Raw genomic sequence first — 17,150 nt, forward strand, 5'->3', positions numbered from 1 at the left:
GATCTTGTTTGGAAAGGGACTGTGTAGGAGTTGTTTATTTCAAGAATAGGCTACACCTAACCAGTTGCACCACTTTCTTTTCTCTCTCTGCATATATATATATATATATATATATATATATATATATATATATATATATATATATATATATATATATATATATATATATATCCCAATCTGAGTTTAGTTTAGGCCCATTTTTTTTGGCTCAAACCCATCCTAAAGTTCAAAAAACTTAAACCCAACCTGTGTTAAAGCTTTGATTGAATTGGGTTGGGCTTGAATTGGGTACACCCAACTTGCACCCCTAGCTCTATTACCTGAAATTGTTTTAACAAAGCCCTTGCATCGCATGGGTCCATGCTAGTTTGATTTCTATTGTAATAAACATCGGCTTTTGCTGGTAAAAATGGAGTTCAGGCTCAAATTTCTTTAAATAGATATAAATAAAAAGTATGAGAGAGGATAAATGAAAATTAGAGATAATTTAAGAGATAAATAGGAATTAGAGATAATTTAGGGAAAGTGGGGGATAGTGGTACAACTTGACTAGACATTAGAAAAACAATCCCTCTTTTTTTATGTATTGGTAGTTAGAGATAATTTAGCCCATGTTGTTTCTTTATCAGTTTAATGGATAATTACATTGAATTAAAAAATAAAAAATTCATAAAAACAAGAAATAAAAAAAGGGGTTTAGAGCAATCAAAGGCATGCTAACTTAGACAACCTTGTTTTATACATAGGTAGAATAGATTATTAAAAAATAAATAATATGATTTAATTTTTTTTGGTAGAGAAATATCCTCACTCAATTTAAGGCCGGGAAGTAAAGTCAAATACAGAATCAGCATTATATACATATATATATTTGTAAAGATTGTTAATTGGTAATTACCATTTACCACAGTGGCGCTTAGTTAGAAATAATGCAAGGAGAAAATGAAAGTTACCATTTACAGCGCTTCGGATTTGAGGTGTTGCTTTTAAGTTTTAACAGAACTCTGTACGAATACGAACGATTTCTTCAACTCTTCCAAGTTCCTATGCAAGAAAGAAATAAAGAGCGGTAGGGATTCTGGATTCGGCATCACGTGCTTCTGAGTTTGAGAAAGGCCATTCAGGTTCAGGCCAATAAGAGTTGTGAGTACGAGCGCGAGCGCGTGCGCCAGCGGGAGAGAGAGAGAGAGGAGCGAGAGATGGTGAGAGTGAGGAGGGAAGTGGAAGATAGACCTCCAACTCCGGAAGAAGAAATTGTGTAGGGAGAAGCAGAGAACGATGCGTCGAGATTTTTCACGTTTCTTCCAGCCCCGATGCCTTATTTTCTTGGTCGTTGTCGCCGTTGTCGTTTTTCTAGCGTTCCCGACTTCTCACCAGGTAAAATTTTCTTAGCTATGGAACGATCTTTTCTTATTCTTTCGGATTTTCACCATGTTTGTTTTTTGTATGAGATCACTGAATTCGTATGCAGTAGGTCTTCCCTACATTTTTCTTGTAAGTTCAAAATTTATGAGTTTTGTTCAAGTTTCCCCTATTTGGGTATTTGTTTGTTGGGAAGCTTGCAAAGATTAGAGACATTGTTTTTTCTTTTTCTCTTTTCAAGCATTGATTGATTTTTCTATGCTCTTACTCTTTTTTGTGCGATTTGGAAATCGTGTGTCACGTAAATGGATTTCGATCTACTTGTGACCTTGATGGATTTAGGTGAAATTATGTACTCGAAGTCATTGGATCTTGAATGTTGTAGAGAAGACCTAAAGACCCTTTCTTTGGTTACGGAATAAAAGGATCTCTATAGTTTGTTTGCGTGTTGTTTCTCAAAATGAGTCTACGATGCGATTCGAAAGATGAATGTTTTTCCAACTCTTAATAAACATTATACCCAAGAATGCTTATTTGCTGATGGACGTTTCTCATTTTTGACTCTCAGACTTAGTTTATTATAACCAGACAGCGTATGATGCTTCTAGCAGTTAGCACCCATTTTGTAGGATTTTTTCTAAGCTCAGTGACTGAATTATTTTCTCTCGATTGGGACTGTTTGGACGCTCAAAGGTTGAGCTTTGTATTGCCACCATTACCTATGGTCTGCATGATCATCCAATCAAGTGCAACACAATAAATTTTTGTTTAATGAGACTGTCTTCCTAAAATAATTAGTACCTGAAAAGTGTTCTTTTGTTTGTTATATGTGTTTTTTTTTTAAGTAAAATACATATAAACTAGGGTAGTTCCCTAGGTTTCATAATCATATTTCCTTAATAATTATACGTAATTTTCATAAAAAAAGTATAAATTCATGTTAAAGTATAGAAAATCAACATATTCATGGGAAGAAAAAGAAGAAAGAAAAGAAAATTCAAAAAATATAGGGGCCTGAACCCCTATTTTTTGTTATGGAAAATTCAAAATTTTTGAAGTATTTGAGGGTTCAATACAACATTTATCAATGTCTATGTTGATTAAACCCTAAAAAATAAGAAAACAATAAAAAGAAATTAGTATATAAGCACACAAAATCAATATTTTAGTTTAATATTGTCTATTTTATAATTATAATCTCAAAAAATTAAGAATATAAAAGTATTTTATAACACAATGTACAAAACTGCTGGGCAATTAGGCGAGCTGAGCCTCTAACGACACCTTGTCACCTAGGTGTTGCCTTGACCACTATGATATGTGCTATTGCACAAAATAAGGTAAGGATGTCTTGCATGAAAATTTTGATTTCTATTGTAAAAGAATCGGCTTTTGCTGGTGAAAATGGAGCTCATGGTTCATTATTTTTCTGGGCACCTGTTGATCATCTCCATTCAATTCTATCATCCACTAATACTTGAACAATTTTTTTATGGTAAAATTTTCAAATGTGCATATAACATCAGGAGCCTTCATGCTTTTGTAAATACATGCATATATTTTTTTTTTCTTTATTAAGTTTTGAAATTAAAGTCAAAAGTACCCAAAATCCACTCTAGGACCAGAGTTTCATTTTTTTTTTACATTAAACATACACAAAAAGCAAGGTGTATTCTGGTTAAGTGGCAGGGTTTTGGGGTTGAAATTTGCCCACTAATAAATAAGAGTAAGAAGAAGTGAAGAACCTGTGGAGATATTTTGAGTCCCAAGCCAATTTGCCATATGAAAGATTCTTTGGTCATTCGACCTTCTTCACTAAATGATTCTATTAGTAAGCAGGCCTGCTAGTCAGTTCATTTAGTGAGCTTCCCTAAATGACCGTGTAATCTTCTTTGTTGCAATCTTGTTGGGAAACTAACATGGCCCCACACATTTGTTTTTATGGCTTCTATTCATGGCTAAATTCAGCCCCAGAAGAACTTGCCACATGTCAATAACCCTTCTTTTGAGCAAATTTTGTATTAAAAAAATATAATTCTTGAAGGCTAATATTTGTTGGAGGATTTGGACTCCTGAATCCAGAGGGCCCCCAACTCAACTAACAGTTCAAATCTGCCACATCATCCCTCCATGTGGCAGAAATAGGTAAGTTGCATGAGGAAGCTCTCTAATTTATCCAGTTAGAAAATATTTTTTTCAAAAAGTTAATTTTTTGCTCTCTACTAATTCTTAAGTTTTGAAACAAACTACAAAAGGTAACCAATAACCTGAGCCATTAGAATTTGGAAAACTTTCTGGCAACACTTCATACCATGTTGTTAAGTACGAGTGAGCATATACCATTGCAATTTTTCTGTCTTTTACATGACTTAATTTTAATTTAATTTGGGATGCCAAGTGCCATTTATATGAGTTCCCTCCTTTAGAAGCTTGAGGTTTGGTTCTCTTCTTATCATATGTCTGATCCCTACACTGTGTCGTTATGATATTTGTTGCTTGTATCTGTGTTGCTCAACTGTTAAAATCTTCATGATTGAAAAAAAAAAAAACAATTAGTCACTTTATGTTCATTCAAATTCTTCTTTGTATTTTAGGAGGAAGAGAAGTTGGAGGAGATCCCTGCAATTACTCACAGAGTATTCTTGGATGTTGATATTGATGATCAACGTATTGGTATGAAAATTCCATTTTGCTAGATAATATGTGCATAATGGCATTAATTTTCATTTAATTTTTCCTTTGTGAATGAACTGTGCTGTTTTCCTTATCTGTCTAGGCCAGCTTGTGCTCAAGTTAAGTGATTCAAAATTTATTCTCTTGGGGTTATTTTGTTAATATAATAAAAATTTACTGTTGGTACAGTGTTCATATCTTATTTCACCTCTTAAAAACCTTTTTAGCCTGTACTTTGGATACCTCAGAAAATATATCTCTTAACAACAGAGAAAAATAGGAAATAGATATCTATATGATTGATGAAGAAAAATATTTCCAGATGAATGTTCCTACATCTTTAACCATTTGCTGTTAGCCAGCTATTATGTCTATTACATTCCATGGTATTGTTCTGCAAATGTTTTAAAACATTTTCTTTGACTTTTAATGCGTCCAATTGCATCTGATTTAGCCAGATATTCCTTATCTGGTGAATTGGTTGCTAGGTTCCAAGAAGGATGCCTCAAAAACTACAAAATGCTACTGGGTATTTACTGTTGCTTGTTGCACAAATGTTGCTCATAACAATTGTAATACTTGGAAGTTACCAGCAGTTATTAAGATCCTCGTAGTGAAGAAAGGTCATTACCAATGCTAGTCTGAACCATCCAGGATTTTGAGTGGGATGGACTGGATATGGTCCTAACTCCTGGCACTTTTGCACAAAGTGGTTACTGTTGCACTTGAACCTATGTTCACACTATTACAGACATTATCTTCATCTTCAAACTCCTATTTTGTACATCTAGTATGAATTTTGTTATTGATAATAAAAAAACTTTGTTAAATAACAATGGATATGGCACTGAACAGAACATAATGGTGAAGCATGATTCATGTAGCTGACTCCATATAGTTGGGACAAGGCTTAGATGATGATGAATGAAAAAGTTTGTTAAATGAAATAGCAAAAATGCAGCTCATTTCTTTTAAAATAAAGGACCCATCCCCATGCCTTTAAGAAAATGCAGCCCAAAAATAAACAATACATCAAATATAGATGTCAGAAACCCCTAAACTTTATTGTAGCTTTGGGAATATCTAGAACCTAATAAAACTAACATCTGTGCAGACCATTTCTGGCTAAGTTAACTGAATTGTTTAATAGGAATTTGACATGATGTTTTATTCTCAGGATCTTGTTATGGTAAACAGCCATAATGACTTTGCTTTTGTGTTATCCAATTGATGTTGATCTGGCAAACAAGTGTTACTCATGTGAGGTTTTCTTTACTGAACTGGGGCCCATACATCATATAAATTTACTAACTTTATATCCATATTGCGAAAGCTGAAATAAAACCCTTTGTGAATCATCTGTTTAGAGCACTGGAAACTTGAATAATAATTTAAGTCCAGACAGCAATTGATAGAAATAATCAGTAATTTAGATTTTCTTTTTAAAATTCAGTCGTGGTTTAAGAATTTCATCCTATATGTCAACACCAATATGGTTATTTATCTGATAATGATACTATTATGGTCTGCAATCTCTTATGAAGCAGAATAAAAATAAAAAGAAAAGAAATGAATAGAAAGAGAGAAAGGATAGAAGAAAAGAGAGAAGAGGAGAAAGAAAACAAGAATTTGGCATGGAGAAGATAAGAGAAAATTAACTACCCTACCTGCCATGACCTTTGTATTTATAATAGGAGAGTAAATACATAGAATTAACCAAGCTAGCCTCTTTTAGTAGTTTTGAAGTAGAAGGAAAGAATTGACCTGTTGCCTACTATTCTGACATAGAATGTATTACTTCTGACGGGTACAAACGAGGAAAGAAAAAAATATTACATAAGTGAACCATCCTATGGAGTTGGTATTGGTCATGCTGGCAATTGGTACATTAGTGTGTTATGTGTTTTAGAATTTAGAGGATAAATCAACATTTGGATTTAATTTAGTTTTGCATGGGTTCTTAATGTGTTTTCCAAGTACTTTTGGTTTTTCCAGATTGCTTATCACTTTTGAGTATGTTGCCCTATCACCTTTATTCCTTTAGTATCTCATTTTGCACCCATATGGTTCTGCCATTGTCTTTTTGGTAGAGAAACAGTTGCATTATCTCAGAGCTCAGGTTCAAGAGAAACAATCAAATCTTTTCTTATTCTAATTTCTTAACATTTGCAGTGTTCTAATACTCCATTTTCTTAACTTGCTACTAACTTTCAGACTTAAACGTCAATCTTCTGCAGGCAGAATAGTTATTGGATTGTATGGCCAGGTTGTACCAAAAACTGTTGGTATGTCTTGATATTCTTCCCTTCTATTTCAATATTAGTTTCCAAAGTTTCTTTTCATATTGCTTTTACCCAAGAAAAAAAAGGAAAAAGAAAAAGACATGACTTGCTGTATGTAGGGGTGTCCATCGACTGGTTTTGGATTGGATCCAATTCGATCTAAACCTTATCAAATTGGATTTGGACAGTCCATTATAATTATTGGATTGGGCCAATCCAAAATAAATTAGCCCATATTCTTATTGGTCTGAATTGGACCTAAACCAAATTTCCAATAGTCCGATCATGAGGCCAAACCCTTGTCCAATTTGAAACCAATCAAAACTGAAGCCAGCATAAAATTACTTTTATAAAAGTACTTTTATGAAAACACTTTTACAAAAGCACTTTTATAAAAGTAATTTTATGAAAAGTACTTTTATGAACTTTTATGAATTGGACCTAAACCAAATTTCCAATAGTCCGATCATGAGGCCAAACCCTTGTCCAATTTGAAACCAATCAAAACTGAAGCCAGCATAAAATTACTTTTATGAAAGTACTTTTACGAAAACACTTTTACAAAAGCACTTTTATAAAAGTAATTTTATGAAAAGTACTTTTATGAACTTTTATGAATTGGACCTAAACCAAATTTCCAATAGTCCGATCATGAGGCCAAACCCTTGTCCAATTTGAAACCATTCAAAACTGAAGCCAGCATAAAATTACTTTTATGAAAGTACTTTTACGAAAACACTTTTACAAAAGCACTTTTATAAGAATAATTTTATGAAAAGTACTTTTATGAACTTTTACAAAAATACTTTTACGAAAGCACTTTTACAGAAGCAGTTTTATGAAAACACTTTTACAGAAGCAGTTTTATAAAAGCATTTTTACAAAAGTACTTTTACATGAAAGCACTTTTATGAAATCACTTTTACAAAAGAACTTTTAGGGAAGTACTTTTATAAATGCACTTTTATGGAAGTACTTTTTATAAAATCACTTTTCTAAAAGCAATTTTATGAAAGTACAAAAACACTTATGCGAGTACTTTTATAAAAGTACTTTTATGAAAGCATTTTTACAAAAGCACTTCTACGAAAGTACTTTTATAAAAGTACTACAAAAGCACTTTTATGAAAGCATTTTTACAAAAGCACTTCTACGGAAGTACTTTTATAAAAGTACTACAAAAGCATTTGTACAAAAGCACTTTTATGAAAGCACTTTTATAGAAGCACTATTACGAAAATAATTTTATAAAAGTACTTTTTACGAAGCATTTTTATAAAAGCACTTCTACGAGAGCACTTTTATAAAAGTACTTTTATAAACACACTTTAACAGAAGCATTTTTACGAAGTACTTTCATAAAAGTGCTTTTATGAAATGCACTTTTATGAAAGTAATTTATCAAAAACAACACTTTTATGAAAAAACTTTTACAAAAGTGCTTTTTCAATGCCAAAAGGGTATATTTTTGTAATTTTCAGATTTTCTTCATTTTAATATATATTTTTTAATTTTTATATGTTCTGTTTTTTTAATATATTTTTTTATATTTCATTCGGTTTGGATTGGATTGGATTTGGACTGGATTGGGTCCAGTCCATTTGTAAGTGGACTCACATTGGACTAGATCAGGTTGGATCAAATCCAGTCCAATTGACACCTCTAGCTGTATGTATTACTTACACTTATTGATGCTTGGAATATTTCTTTTGATAACTAAAATTTTTTATTAATTGTAAATAAGTGGAATCATAAGTACAAGAACCTTCCCGCAAAAAATTGAAAGAGGGTCAAGATACATTTGATGCACAAAGGAGCTAAAACATAATCCACATTTTATTTGCATTCAATATTTCAATTTTATTACCATCCAAATGCTATTTATGGATGATGTATTACTTTAGATCTGCAACTTAAATATCATTTAGGAACACTGTACAAAGAAAAACCTTTTAAATAATATGCACACTTGTACAAACTGGCAAGTATTTATCAAGTTCTTCAAGCATAATCCAACACTGCCTCAATATAGAAGGCTGGAGAAGGTGAGTCTCTCAGGGCTGAGATCCTGGCGGCTTTGGAAGAGGTTGAAAGAGCTAAAAAACTGAGTATTAGTAAGCTGGTAATAGAAGGAGATGGAGGTGGTACTGTGGTAGTGGATTGGTTAAAGGAAGACAAGAATGAGCTTTGGAACTATGGCAATGAAAAGAAATTTAAATGGCCGACAAAGGACATTGATGTAAAATATAGATGGGTGAAGAGAAGTGCAAATTCTTTTGTTGATGGGTTAGCCAAACAAGGGGTGAATAGGGAATCTTTATTCTAGGCTCATTTTCTTTTGGGTGGCCTTAAGTATCTCTTGGGGGAGTTAAGATAGTTTATCTCTTGTACTTAAGGCTTAATTTTAATGAAAGTTATTTGTTTTCGATCATTAAGAAAAAATAGAAGGTTGTGCAGTTGAGTTGATTAAGCTAATGGCTTGGCTGTGCCATATTGTCATTATCAAAAGAGAGTGTTGTGGGATTTCAGACACATGCTGGTTTAGGAGCTGGGCAAGTTTGGCAGCTAAGGAATGAATTCAGGTGCTTCAAACAGCTTTCTAGAGATATGCTCATCCAAATAAGATGGATTAGAAGATCTGCAAACAGCATGGCAGATGGCCTAGCTAAACAAGGAATTCAGAGACAATCCATGTGTTAGGAACCTGCCTAACTTAGGGCTCTTTGAGGGAGCCAACCTCCTGAATTCGTTGGAAGGAGAGAGAGAGAGAGAGAGAGAGAGAGGGAGATTAATGCCGAAAGAATTCCTGTCTTATTTCTCTTTGTGCTTCACTACTTATACTGTTTACAATCTTTGATTTCTTTCTGCTACAACTGTTGCAAGTGAATGTGGGAAAATTTGATTGCAGATCTAAGTAGGATTCCCAGGTTGCATCCTCTTCTGGGAGTTTAGACCAAACAACTAATGCTTCTGGTATGACTCTTCCACCACGGCGCACCCATCTGAAATCAATGATGCGGGTTGGCTCAGTCTGCACTTGTCCTTCATCTGAAAATGTGGGAAGGGTCGCACTTGTAATGACTCCTGGCTTTGACCCTTTCTTCAGTAAGGAGATATAGAATACAGGGTGCAGTTTTGATGTTGCCGGAAGGTCCAGCTTGTAGGCCACTGACCCTATTCTCTCAAGCATTTTAAATGGTCCAAAATAGTGCGGGCTGAGTTTGTTCCACTGTCGGCTTGCAACTGAAATCTGTCTGAAAGGTTGTAATTTGAGAAACACCCAATCACCGACTTCATATTGGACATTCTTGTGATGTTTATCATAGGTGTGCTTCACCCATTGCTGTGCCTGTAAGACATGATGTCTCAGTTCCTTTAACACCTCATCTCGTTGCGTCAGCTGTTCTTCTAAGGCCGCTACTGTGGTAGGCCCTTTTTCATAAGGAAGTAGAGGGGGAGGGTCCCGACCATATAGAGCTCTAAAGGGTGTCATCCCAGCGGCGCTATGGAAAGTGGCATTGTACCACCATTCAGCCCAGTGGATCCACTTCACCCATTGTCTTGGTCGATCTCCCGTGAAGCATATCGGATATGTTTCGAGACTCTTGTTAACTGCCTCTGTCTGTCCATTAGATTGGGGGTAGTAGCTAGTTGACTTGAAGAGTTTAACCCCGTGCAGGCGAAAAAGCTCAGCCAAAAAACGACTCATAAAAATTGGGCCCCTATCTGATACAATTGAGCTGGGTAGCCCGTGTAGGCGCACAATTTCCCAGAGGAACAATTCAGCCACTGTGACTGCTGTAAATGGGTGTGATAGAGGTAGGAAATGACTGTATTTCATCAATCTATCCACTACCACAAGGATAATTGTTTTGCTGGCAGAAACGAACAATCCCGTGATTAAATCCATTGATATTATCATCCCAGACTTGGGTTGGTATTGGGAGTGGTTGCAAGAGGCCTGCTGCTGTTGTAGTGGCTGACTTATTTTGTTGGCATACTGCACACCCGACTATAAAGTTCTGGATAGATGCACACATGGCTTTCCAATGGAATTGTGTGGCGATGCGTTTTTGTGTTCGTAGGATGCCAGAGTGGCCACCTGTGGGCGAGGCATGGAATAATTCCAGGAGCTTCCTGAGATGAGAAGAATCTGCTGGAATTTCTAGGCATCCTTTGAAGAAGAGTATATCATTCTTGATGGTATACCCAGGGTCTAGTGAGGGAGTTGCCAATACTTGGGCCTTCAACTGCTGTAACTCCCTATGTGACTGGGCTTCTTTTCGAAGTAGATCCAAGAATGGAGATGTTGGGGAAGATACTAGTAACTGAAATGATTGTGGGTGCCATGAGAGGGAGTCAGCCACTTGGTTAGCATCCCCTGCTTTGTACTCAATTATGTAGTCGTATCCTAGTAGCTTGGATATTCATCGTTGTTCCGGGGATAGGACTGATTGATCCAATAAGAACTTCAAACTTTGATGGTCGGTCCGAATTATGAACCGTTTACCGAGCAAGTAGGATCGCCAACGTTGGATTGCTAAGACCACTGCTATTAATTCTTGTTCATAAACTGATTTGGCCCACTTTTGTGATGTTAAGGCCTTGCTAAAAAAGGCTAGTGGTTGCCCCTCTTGCATGAGAACAGCCCCAACACTTTGACCAGAGGCATCACACTCAATGATGAAGTCTTTTGTGAAATCGGGCAATGCTAATGTTGGACGGCTCACAACTGCTTGTCTCAACTGCTTAAAAGCTTGTTGGGCCCGGGTTGACCAATGAAAAGCATCTCGTTTCAGCAATTGGGTCAACGGGGTAGCTATTAGGTTGTAGTTTTTTATGAAGTGGCGGTAGTACCCAGTCAAGCCCAAGAAGGCCCTCAACTCTTTCACACTTTTGGGTTGCAGCCAGCCCATTATACTGGAGATTTTATCTGGGTTGGCTGCTATAGTTTCGTTCTCTACAACATGTCCCAAGTAGTGAACTTGGTTTTGTCCAAAGGAGCACTTGGACTCTAGCGAACAACTGGTGGGCCTTAAGTGTTGCAAGGGTGACCTGTAGATGATTCAGATGTTCCTCCCAATTGGGGCTATAGACCAATATGTCATCAAAGAAAACAAGGATGAATTTACGTAAATATGGCTGGAATATGTCGTTCATTAATGCTTGAAATGTGGCTGGAGCGTTGGTCAGCCCAAATGGCATGACCAGGAACTCATAGTGGCCATCATGTGTCCTGAAAGCCGTTTTGTGAACATCCTCCCTATGTACCCTTATTTGATGATACCCAACTCGTAAATCTAGTTTTGAGAATATGGTGGCTTGACCGAGTTCATCAAACAGCTCATCAATGACTGGTATTGGAAATCGGTCTTTAATGGTGATATTGTTAAGGGCTCTGTAATCAATACAAAATCGCCACGTCCCATCCTTCTTTTTGACTAATAATACCGGTGAAGAGAATGGGCTGTGACTGGGTTGTATTATCCCTTGCTTAGGCATATCTTGAACTTGCTTCTCGATTTCAAATTTTTGAAAATAAGGGTATCGGTAAGGTCTTACATTGGTTGGGGCGGCTCCTGGCATGAGGGGGATGCAGTGGTCATGCTCCCAGTGTGGTGGAAGTTCTTGGGGTTCTTCAAACACGCTGCCATATTGCTAAAGGAGTTGTTGTAGGCGACTTTGGAAGTCTCCAGGCCCATTTGGGCTACTGTTAGCTAAAGATGGGCTGGTCCAATTTGAGTCCATGTGCATGAATATGGGCTGATCCAGATCTCCCATTTGCTTTGTTAATGTTGCAAGACTGATGGGCCTTAGACCCTTGCATGTTTGCCCTTGTAGATGGATTGTAGAGTTCCCTGATGTGAAGTCCATGGTGAGACATGCTCTGTCACAGATCATAGGCCCTAGCTGTCTTAACCATTGAATGCCTAGTACCACGTTTGCTCCACTGAGATGAAGAGGATATAGGTCCATAGAAAACTGGTGACCCTGAACCTTTAGTGGTAAGCCCATGCATATACTATTGCAGGATAGGCTATTACTATTGGCCACATGAATTGTAAAAGCCATTGTTGGTTGAATTGGGAGTCCCATTTTATCCACCAAGACTTGAGTTATGAAGTTAAGGGAACTGTCACTGTCTATGAGGATTGACACTTGGCGTCCCTGAATTAGCCCGACAACTCTCATTGTTTGAGGGGACGCAAGTCCCATAAGGGCTTGTAGAGATATTTCAGGTGTGCCATTGGGTTGTATTTCCCACCTTGGGTTAGATTCCCCGCAACCGGTGAGGTTGTCTTCCTCTTCGACATCTGTTTGGAGGAGAAATGCTTGTTGTTTCTTGCACCGATGGCCCGACCCGAATTTCTCTTCGCAATTGTAGCAAAGTCCTTTGTCTCTGTAGGCTTGCATCTTTGCCCAAGTAAGCCGTTTGAAAGGAACTAATGGGCCTGGGCCCAGTATTCCTTCCTCCTTGTCTCGTGCTGTCGTCCTGATTCCTGGACCTCATGGCCGTTGCACCTTTTTTGCTTGGGCGAACTTTTCATACAATCTTGCTAGTGCTGCCGCATTTATGATCGAAGTGGGCTGCATTGCCTTCACTTCCAGTCGCAGTTCTTCTTTCAGGCTGCCAACGAAGCTTCCCACCAGTGCCCTCTCCATCCACCCTTGGACTCTCATGGCCAGCTTTTCGAACTCCATCTGTTAATCTTTAACTGATCCCACCTGCCACAGCTTTGCCAGACTCTCATCGTGATCTTTGAACCCAGACGATCCAAAACAGATAGTCATGGCATTGGTGAAGTCTGCCCAAGTTTGACAAGGGTGCTCCTGTCGGTACCATTGAAACCAGAGGATAGCTTCCCCTTCAAGATGCGCAGAAGCCAGAGCTACCCTGTCTTGCCCAGGTGTTTCATGGTAATCAAAGTACCGTTCGGCTCTGAGAATCCAGGGAATTGGGTCGCCACTTGAGAAGATGGGGAAGTCGATTTTGGCTGCTCTCGTTGCCACCGACCCTATTCTGCGGTTGTTTTCATCGCTGCGCTCTTCTTGGCCTCCTCTATCGTTGTTCGTTGCCTAGCCGATTGAGAGAGCAGTGAAACTTTCCATCATTTCTTTGAGATCTGAAGACATTTGATGAATCTCTACCTCCATCTGATCCACTCGGGTGTCTCTAACGTGTTTCTTGTGTTGGTCATGCTGGCTCTGATACCAACTTGTTAGGAACCTGCCTAACTCAGGGCTCTTCGAGGGAGCCAACCTCCTGAATTCGTTGGAAGGAGAGAGAGAGGGAGATTAATGCTGAAAGAATTCCTGTCTTATTTCTCTTTGTGCTTCACTACTTATACTGTTTACAATCTTTGATTTCTTTCCGTTACAGCTGTTGCAAGTGGATGACTAGTTGTGCTGACATGGCCTCCTCTTGTAAAACTGATTGACTGCTTTCTGTTGGTCTGTTCCAGCAGTCTTTACACCATGTTTTGTGCTCTTTTGTAAACTTGGGTTGGCTTTTTGGGTTTGATGTTTTTCTTTTTCACAACCTCTTGTTGTATACTTCTACTCTAAATTAATGAATTAACCTTTTGTTGCTTATCGAAAAAAAAAAACAAGATTGATCTCAGGTTCTCAAGTACTACATGGATCGCTGCTTAAAAACTTGGGAAGGTTGAAAGGACTGATCTATTTTCTGAGAAAGCTGAACTTCCAATGTATCTGGCTAGGTCATTAGAATGGTGAGGGGACCATTTAGGATCTGTTTGGAAGTGCTTGCTTATATCCCATTCCCATATGGAATTTTGTTGGTTAATATGATAACTTACAACATTGAGTTTCAAATTGAAGTGGAATTTTCCAACTGTGTATATTGCAATAAAATTAGGGGTGCAAGTTGGGCCAGGTTAGGTCAGGTTGAGGTCCACCCTAACCCAACCCGAGTTGTTGAACCCCCCAACCCTAAAACTTTGGGTTGGGTTTGAATTCCTTGTTTAAATAGGCGCTAAGGGTGCATGTAAATTCTATAATAGCATTATTATGTGTAAAAGGAACATAGTTGTCATTGTTTTAGAATAAAAAGTTTGCCTTCAATATATATATGTGTGTGTGTGTGTATGTAGCTAGGTTTGGGTTAACCCAGCCCAAGTTGCTGCTCTAATAAATGTTTGAGTTTCTTTTTTTGTTTGATTTCATGCTATCTAGCTCCACCTTATGTAATTTTTTCTTTTTTTTTTTTACAGAAAATTTCAGGGCTTTATGCACAGGTACCCTCTTGAAATTATTTTCTTGTTATTTGTGTTTTGCCTTTACCATTGTTGGGATAAGATTTATTAAGATGATTTGTTATTTCAAGTATAGGTGAGAAAGGGAAAGGTGCCAATGGAAAAAATCTACACTACAAGGGAATACCATTTCATCGTATAATCTCTGGGTTCATGATCCAAGGTGGAGATATTGTTTATGGGGATGGGAGAGGAAGTGATTCTATTTATGGTGGAACATTTCCTGATGAGAATTTCAGGATAAAACACTCTCATGCAGGTCCCATAGCATCATCCCCTTTTCCTTGATTTTTCTTGAGATTCCTTTAATTCTCTGTCTGTGCATATCTTATAGTGGCTATACTTTCTCCTTTATTTTTCCATGTCTAAACTATACCTTTGGTTGTAGGTGTTGTATCCATGGTGAATTCTGGACCTGATTCCAATGGCTCACAGTTCTTCATAACTACAGTTAAAGCCAGCTGGTAAGCTACAAGTATCAATGTATCATCATCATCATAATAGCCTTATCTCCAACTACATGGAATCGCCTTAAAAAAAGTACATGGAGTCACATTCCATTCTTTTTGGTGCCATATCCATTGTTAAATTATAAGTGCTTAAATCGTCACTTACCACAACCCGTCTTTTTTGGTAATCTACAAGGCTCGGTACGGAAGGAGTACAAATATAAATATGTAGAGTGGAAAACCTTATATTTTGTATTATTTTGTATGTATTTGTACTCTTTCCAGACTGAGCCTAAGTTCTTATATTACCCAAAACTATGATCAAAATAAGATGATTCCATAAGACTTCTTAAAAGAGAATGCTGTATTGAATAAGCAGCCAGATGTCAGTGAACCCACATCTCCTGCGAGTAAAAACTGTGTACAGGGTATCCAATCACACATTGGGAATATCTCCTGTACATGTATGTTAATTCATAGGGAGATCAGAGATGTTCCCCATTATGCAGCTGGATGCCTATGCTTGCAGAGTTTTTGCTTGCAGGGGATCCTGTTGCCATGTTGGACTGCGGGAGAGGATGCATGAGTTCCTGTGTAATGTTTTTGGTATACTTCTCTAGGTTGGATGGGGAGCATGTCGTCTTTGGCAAGGTTATTCAAGGTATGGACACTGTATACGCAATAGAGGGGGGAGCTGGGACCTACAGCGGGAAACCCAGGAAGAAGGTTGTTATCGCAGACTCAGGTGAGATACCCATGAACAAATGGGATGAAGAAAGCTGACCAACTTCACCAAATGACCTCTGCCATTAAAACTGTCGTCCGTGTAACCTGACGACCCGTCATCCATTGGTTTATTTGGGTGTGCTCCCGAGATTGGTTTCATGTTTATTGCCAATGGAATTGCTCTATGCATGAATTTTTCCCAGGCGGTATCAGTTCTATGGTCATTAATATATTATTGCCAAAGAAGTTCATGGTCTGTTGTTTGTAACCCATTGACGCTTATTAATATATACATGTACTTGTTGCAATTGCCTTGACTCATGCGTGTTCAGTGTTGTATTATCGCCCTTTAACAAAAGGGTAGTTACTGTTGGTAAGCATACTAGCATATTATTTCGGCCACATTTAATAACATTTCAATGGACTTTTATTTTTTTTTTTTGAGTTCAAATCGTCTCCCCAAGGAGCGTCCCCACGCCTGCCCCATAATGCACATCTCAGTGTGCATTAAGAACATTTTCCGGATGTACAGTAGGACGCGTGTGGTGCATGCTCTATGGGAAGCTCATGCAGATTCGATTTCTTGGTGTTTCCAAATTGGAAAAAACAAATATTTTTTATCTGTGAATGCGAGGAAGGTGTCTGTTGGATCAATGGAGTCTCTTGGGTTGGATGCAAGGAATTATCAATGTGTATTGTATAATTAGCAATGTTTAGAAAATTGGACCGCATCGGCCGGTTGAACCAGTTGAATTGTGACTCAAGGCCCTGATGGATTTTGGTTATACCTCAATAACTCGGACTTGTTCAAAACCTGTTGAAAATCAGTTAATCGGCTAGTTGAATTGAAAAACCGATGAACTAGTCCTGGTTTCATGAAACTGTCTAGGTTTATACATAAGTGAAATTTTAAAATGTTAACTAGATTTGAACTCAAGACTTCTTATTTTCATAAATTATTTAATTACTACTAAGGATTAAAGTATTGGTATTGGGTATCGTATCAGGCAACTTGGATACAGATACACTTGGAAAACGCAGGGATATGAACGAAAAAACATTGAAATGTTTGGATACGCTAAGAAAATGCATACAAATTTCACAAGTATATTAATAACATTAAATTTAATGTCAAAACAAATATAAATAATATATAAATATCTAGGAATTGTATATTTAAATGATATATATATATTTATTTATTCCTATATATATATATGGATACGTTTTGGAAACGTATGGATACATTCATACAAATTTCACAAATATATTAATAACACTAAATTTAATGTCAAAATAATCACAAATAGTGTATAAATAAATAGGAAATATATATTTTTATGGGATATGTGAAAAAATACATTACAATTATTATACTATGA

The 17,150-nt window shown here is 37.1% G+C and overlaps 1 protein-coding gene across 1 annotated transcript; it reads left to right on the top strand.

Annotated features, from left to right (window-relative positions):
* Positions 1-1,014: 1,014 nt before the first annotated feature.
* LOC104604229 (Cyclophilin-like peptidyl-prolyl cis-trans isomerase family protein) lies at positions 1,015-16,182 on the top strand. The gene is made up of 7 exons (XM_010268498.3): positions 1,015-1,377; positions 3,957-4,035; positions 6,273-6,320; positions 14,552-14,575; positions 14,670-14,852; positions 14,982-15,057; positions 15,663-16,182. Exons 1-7 carry the CDS (start codon positions 1,279-1,281, stop codon positions 15,823-15,825), a joined length of 672 nt encoding a protein of 223 aa, XP_010266800.1. The 5' UTR covers positions 1,015-1,278; the 3' UTR covers positions 15,826-16,182.
* Positions 16,183-17,150: the final 968 nt, after the last annotated feature.

The sequence above is a fragment of the Nelumbo nucifera genome, chromosome 6 (assembly GCF_055504915.1).
Source record: "Nelumbo nucifera cultivar China Antique chromosome 6, China Antique-T2T, whole genome shotgun sequence".
NCBI classification, from domain to species: Eukaryota; Viridiplantae; Streptophyta; class Magnoliopsida; order Proteales; family Nelumbonaceae; genus Nelumbo; species Nelumbo nucifera.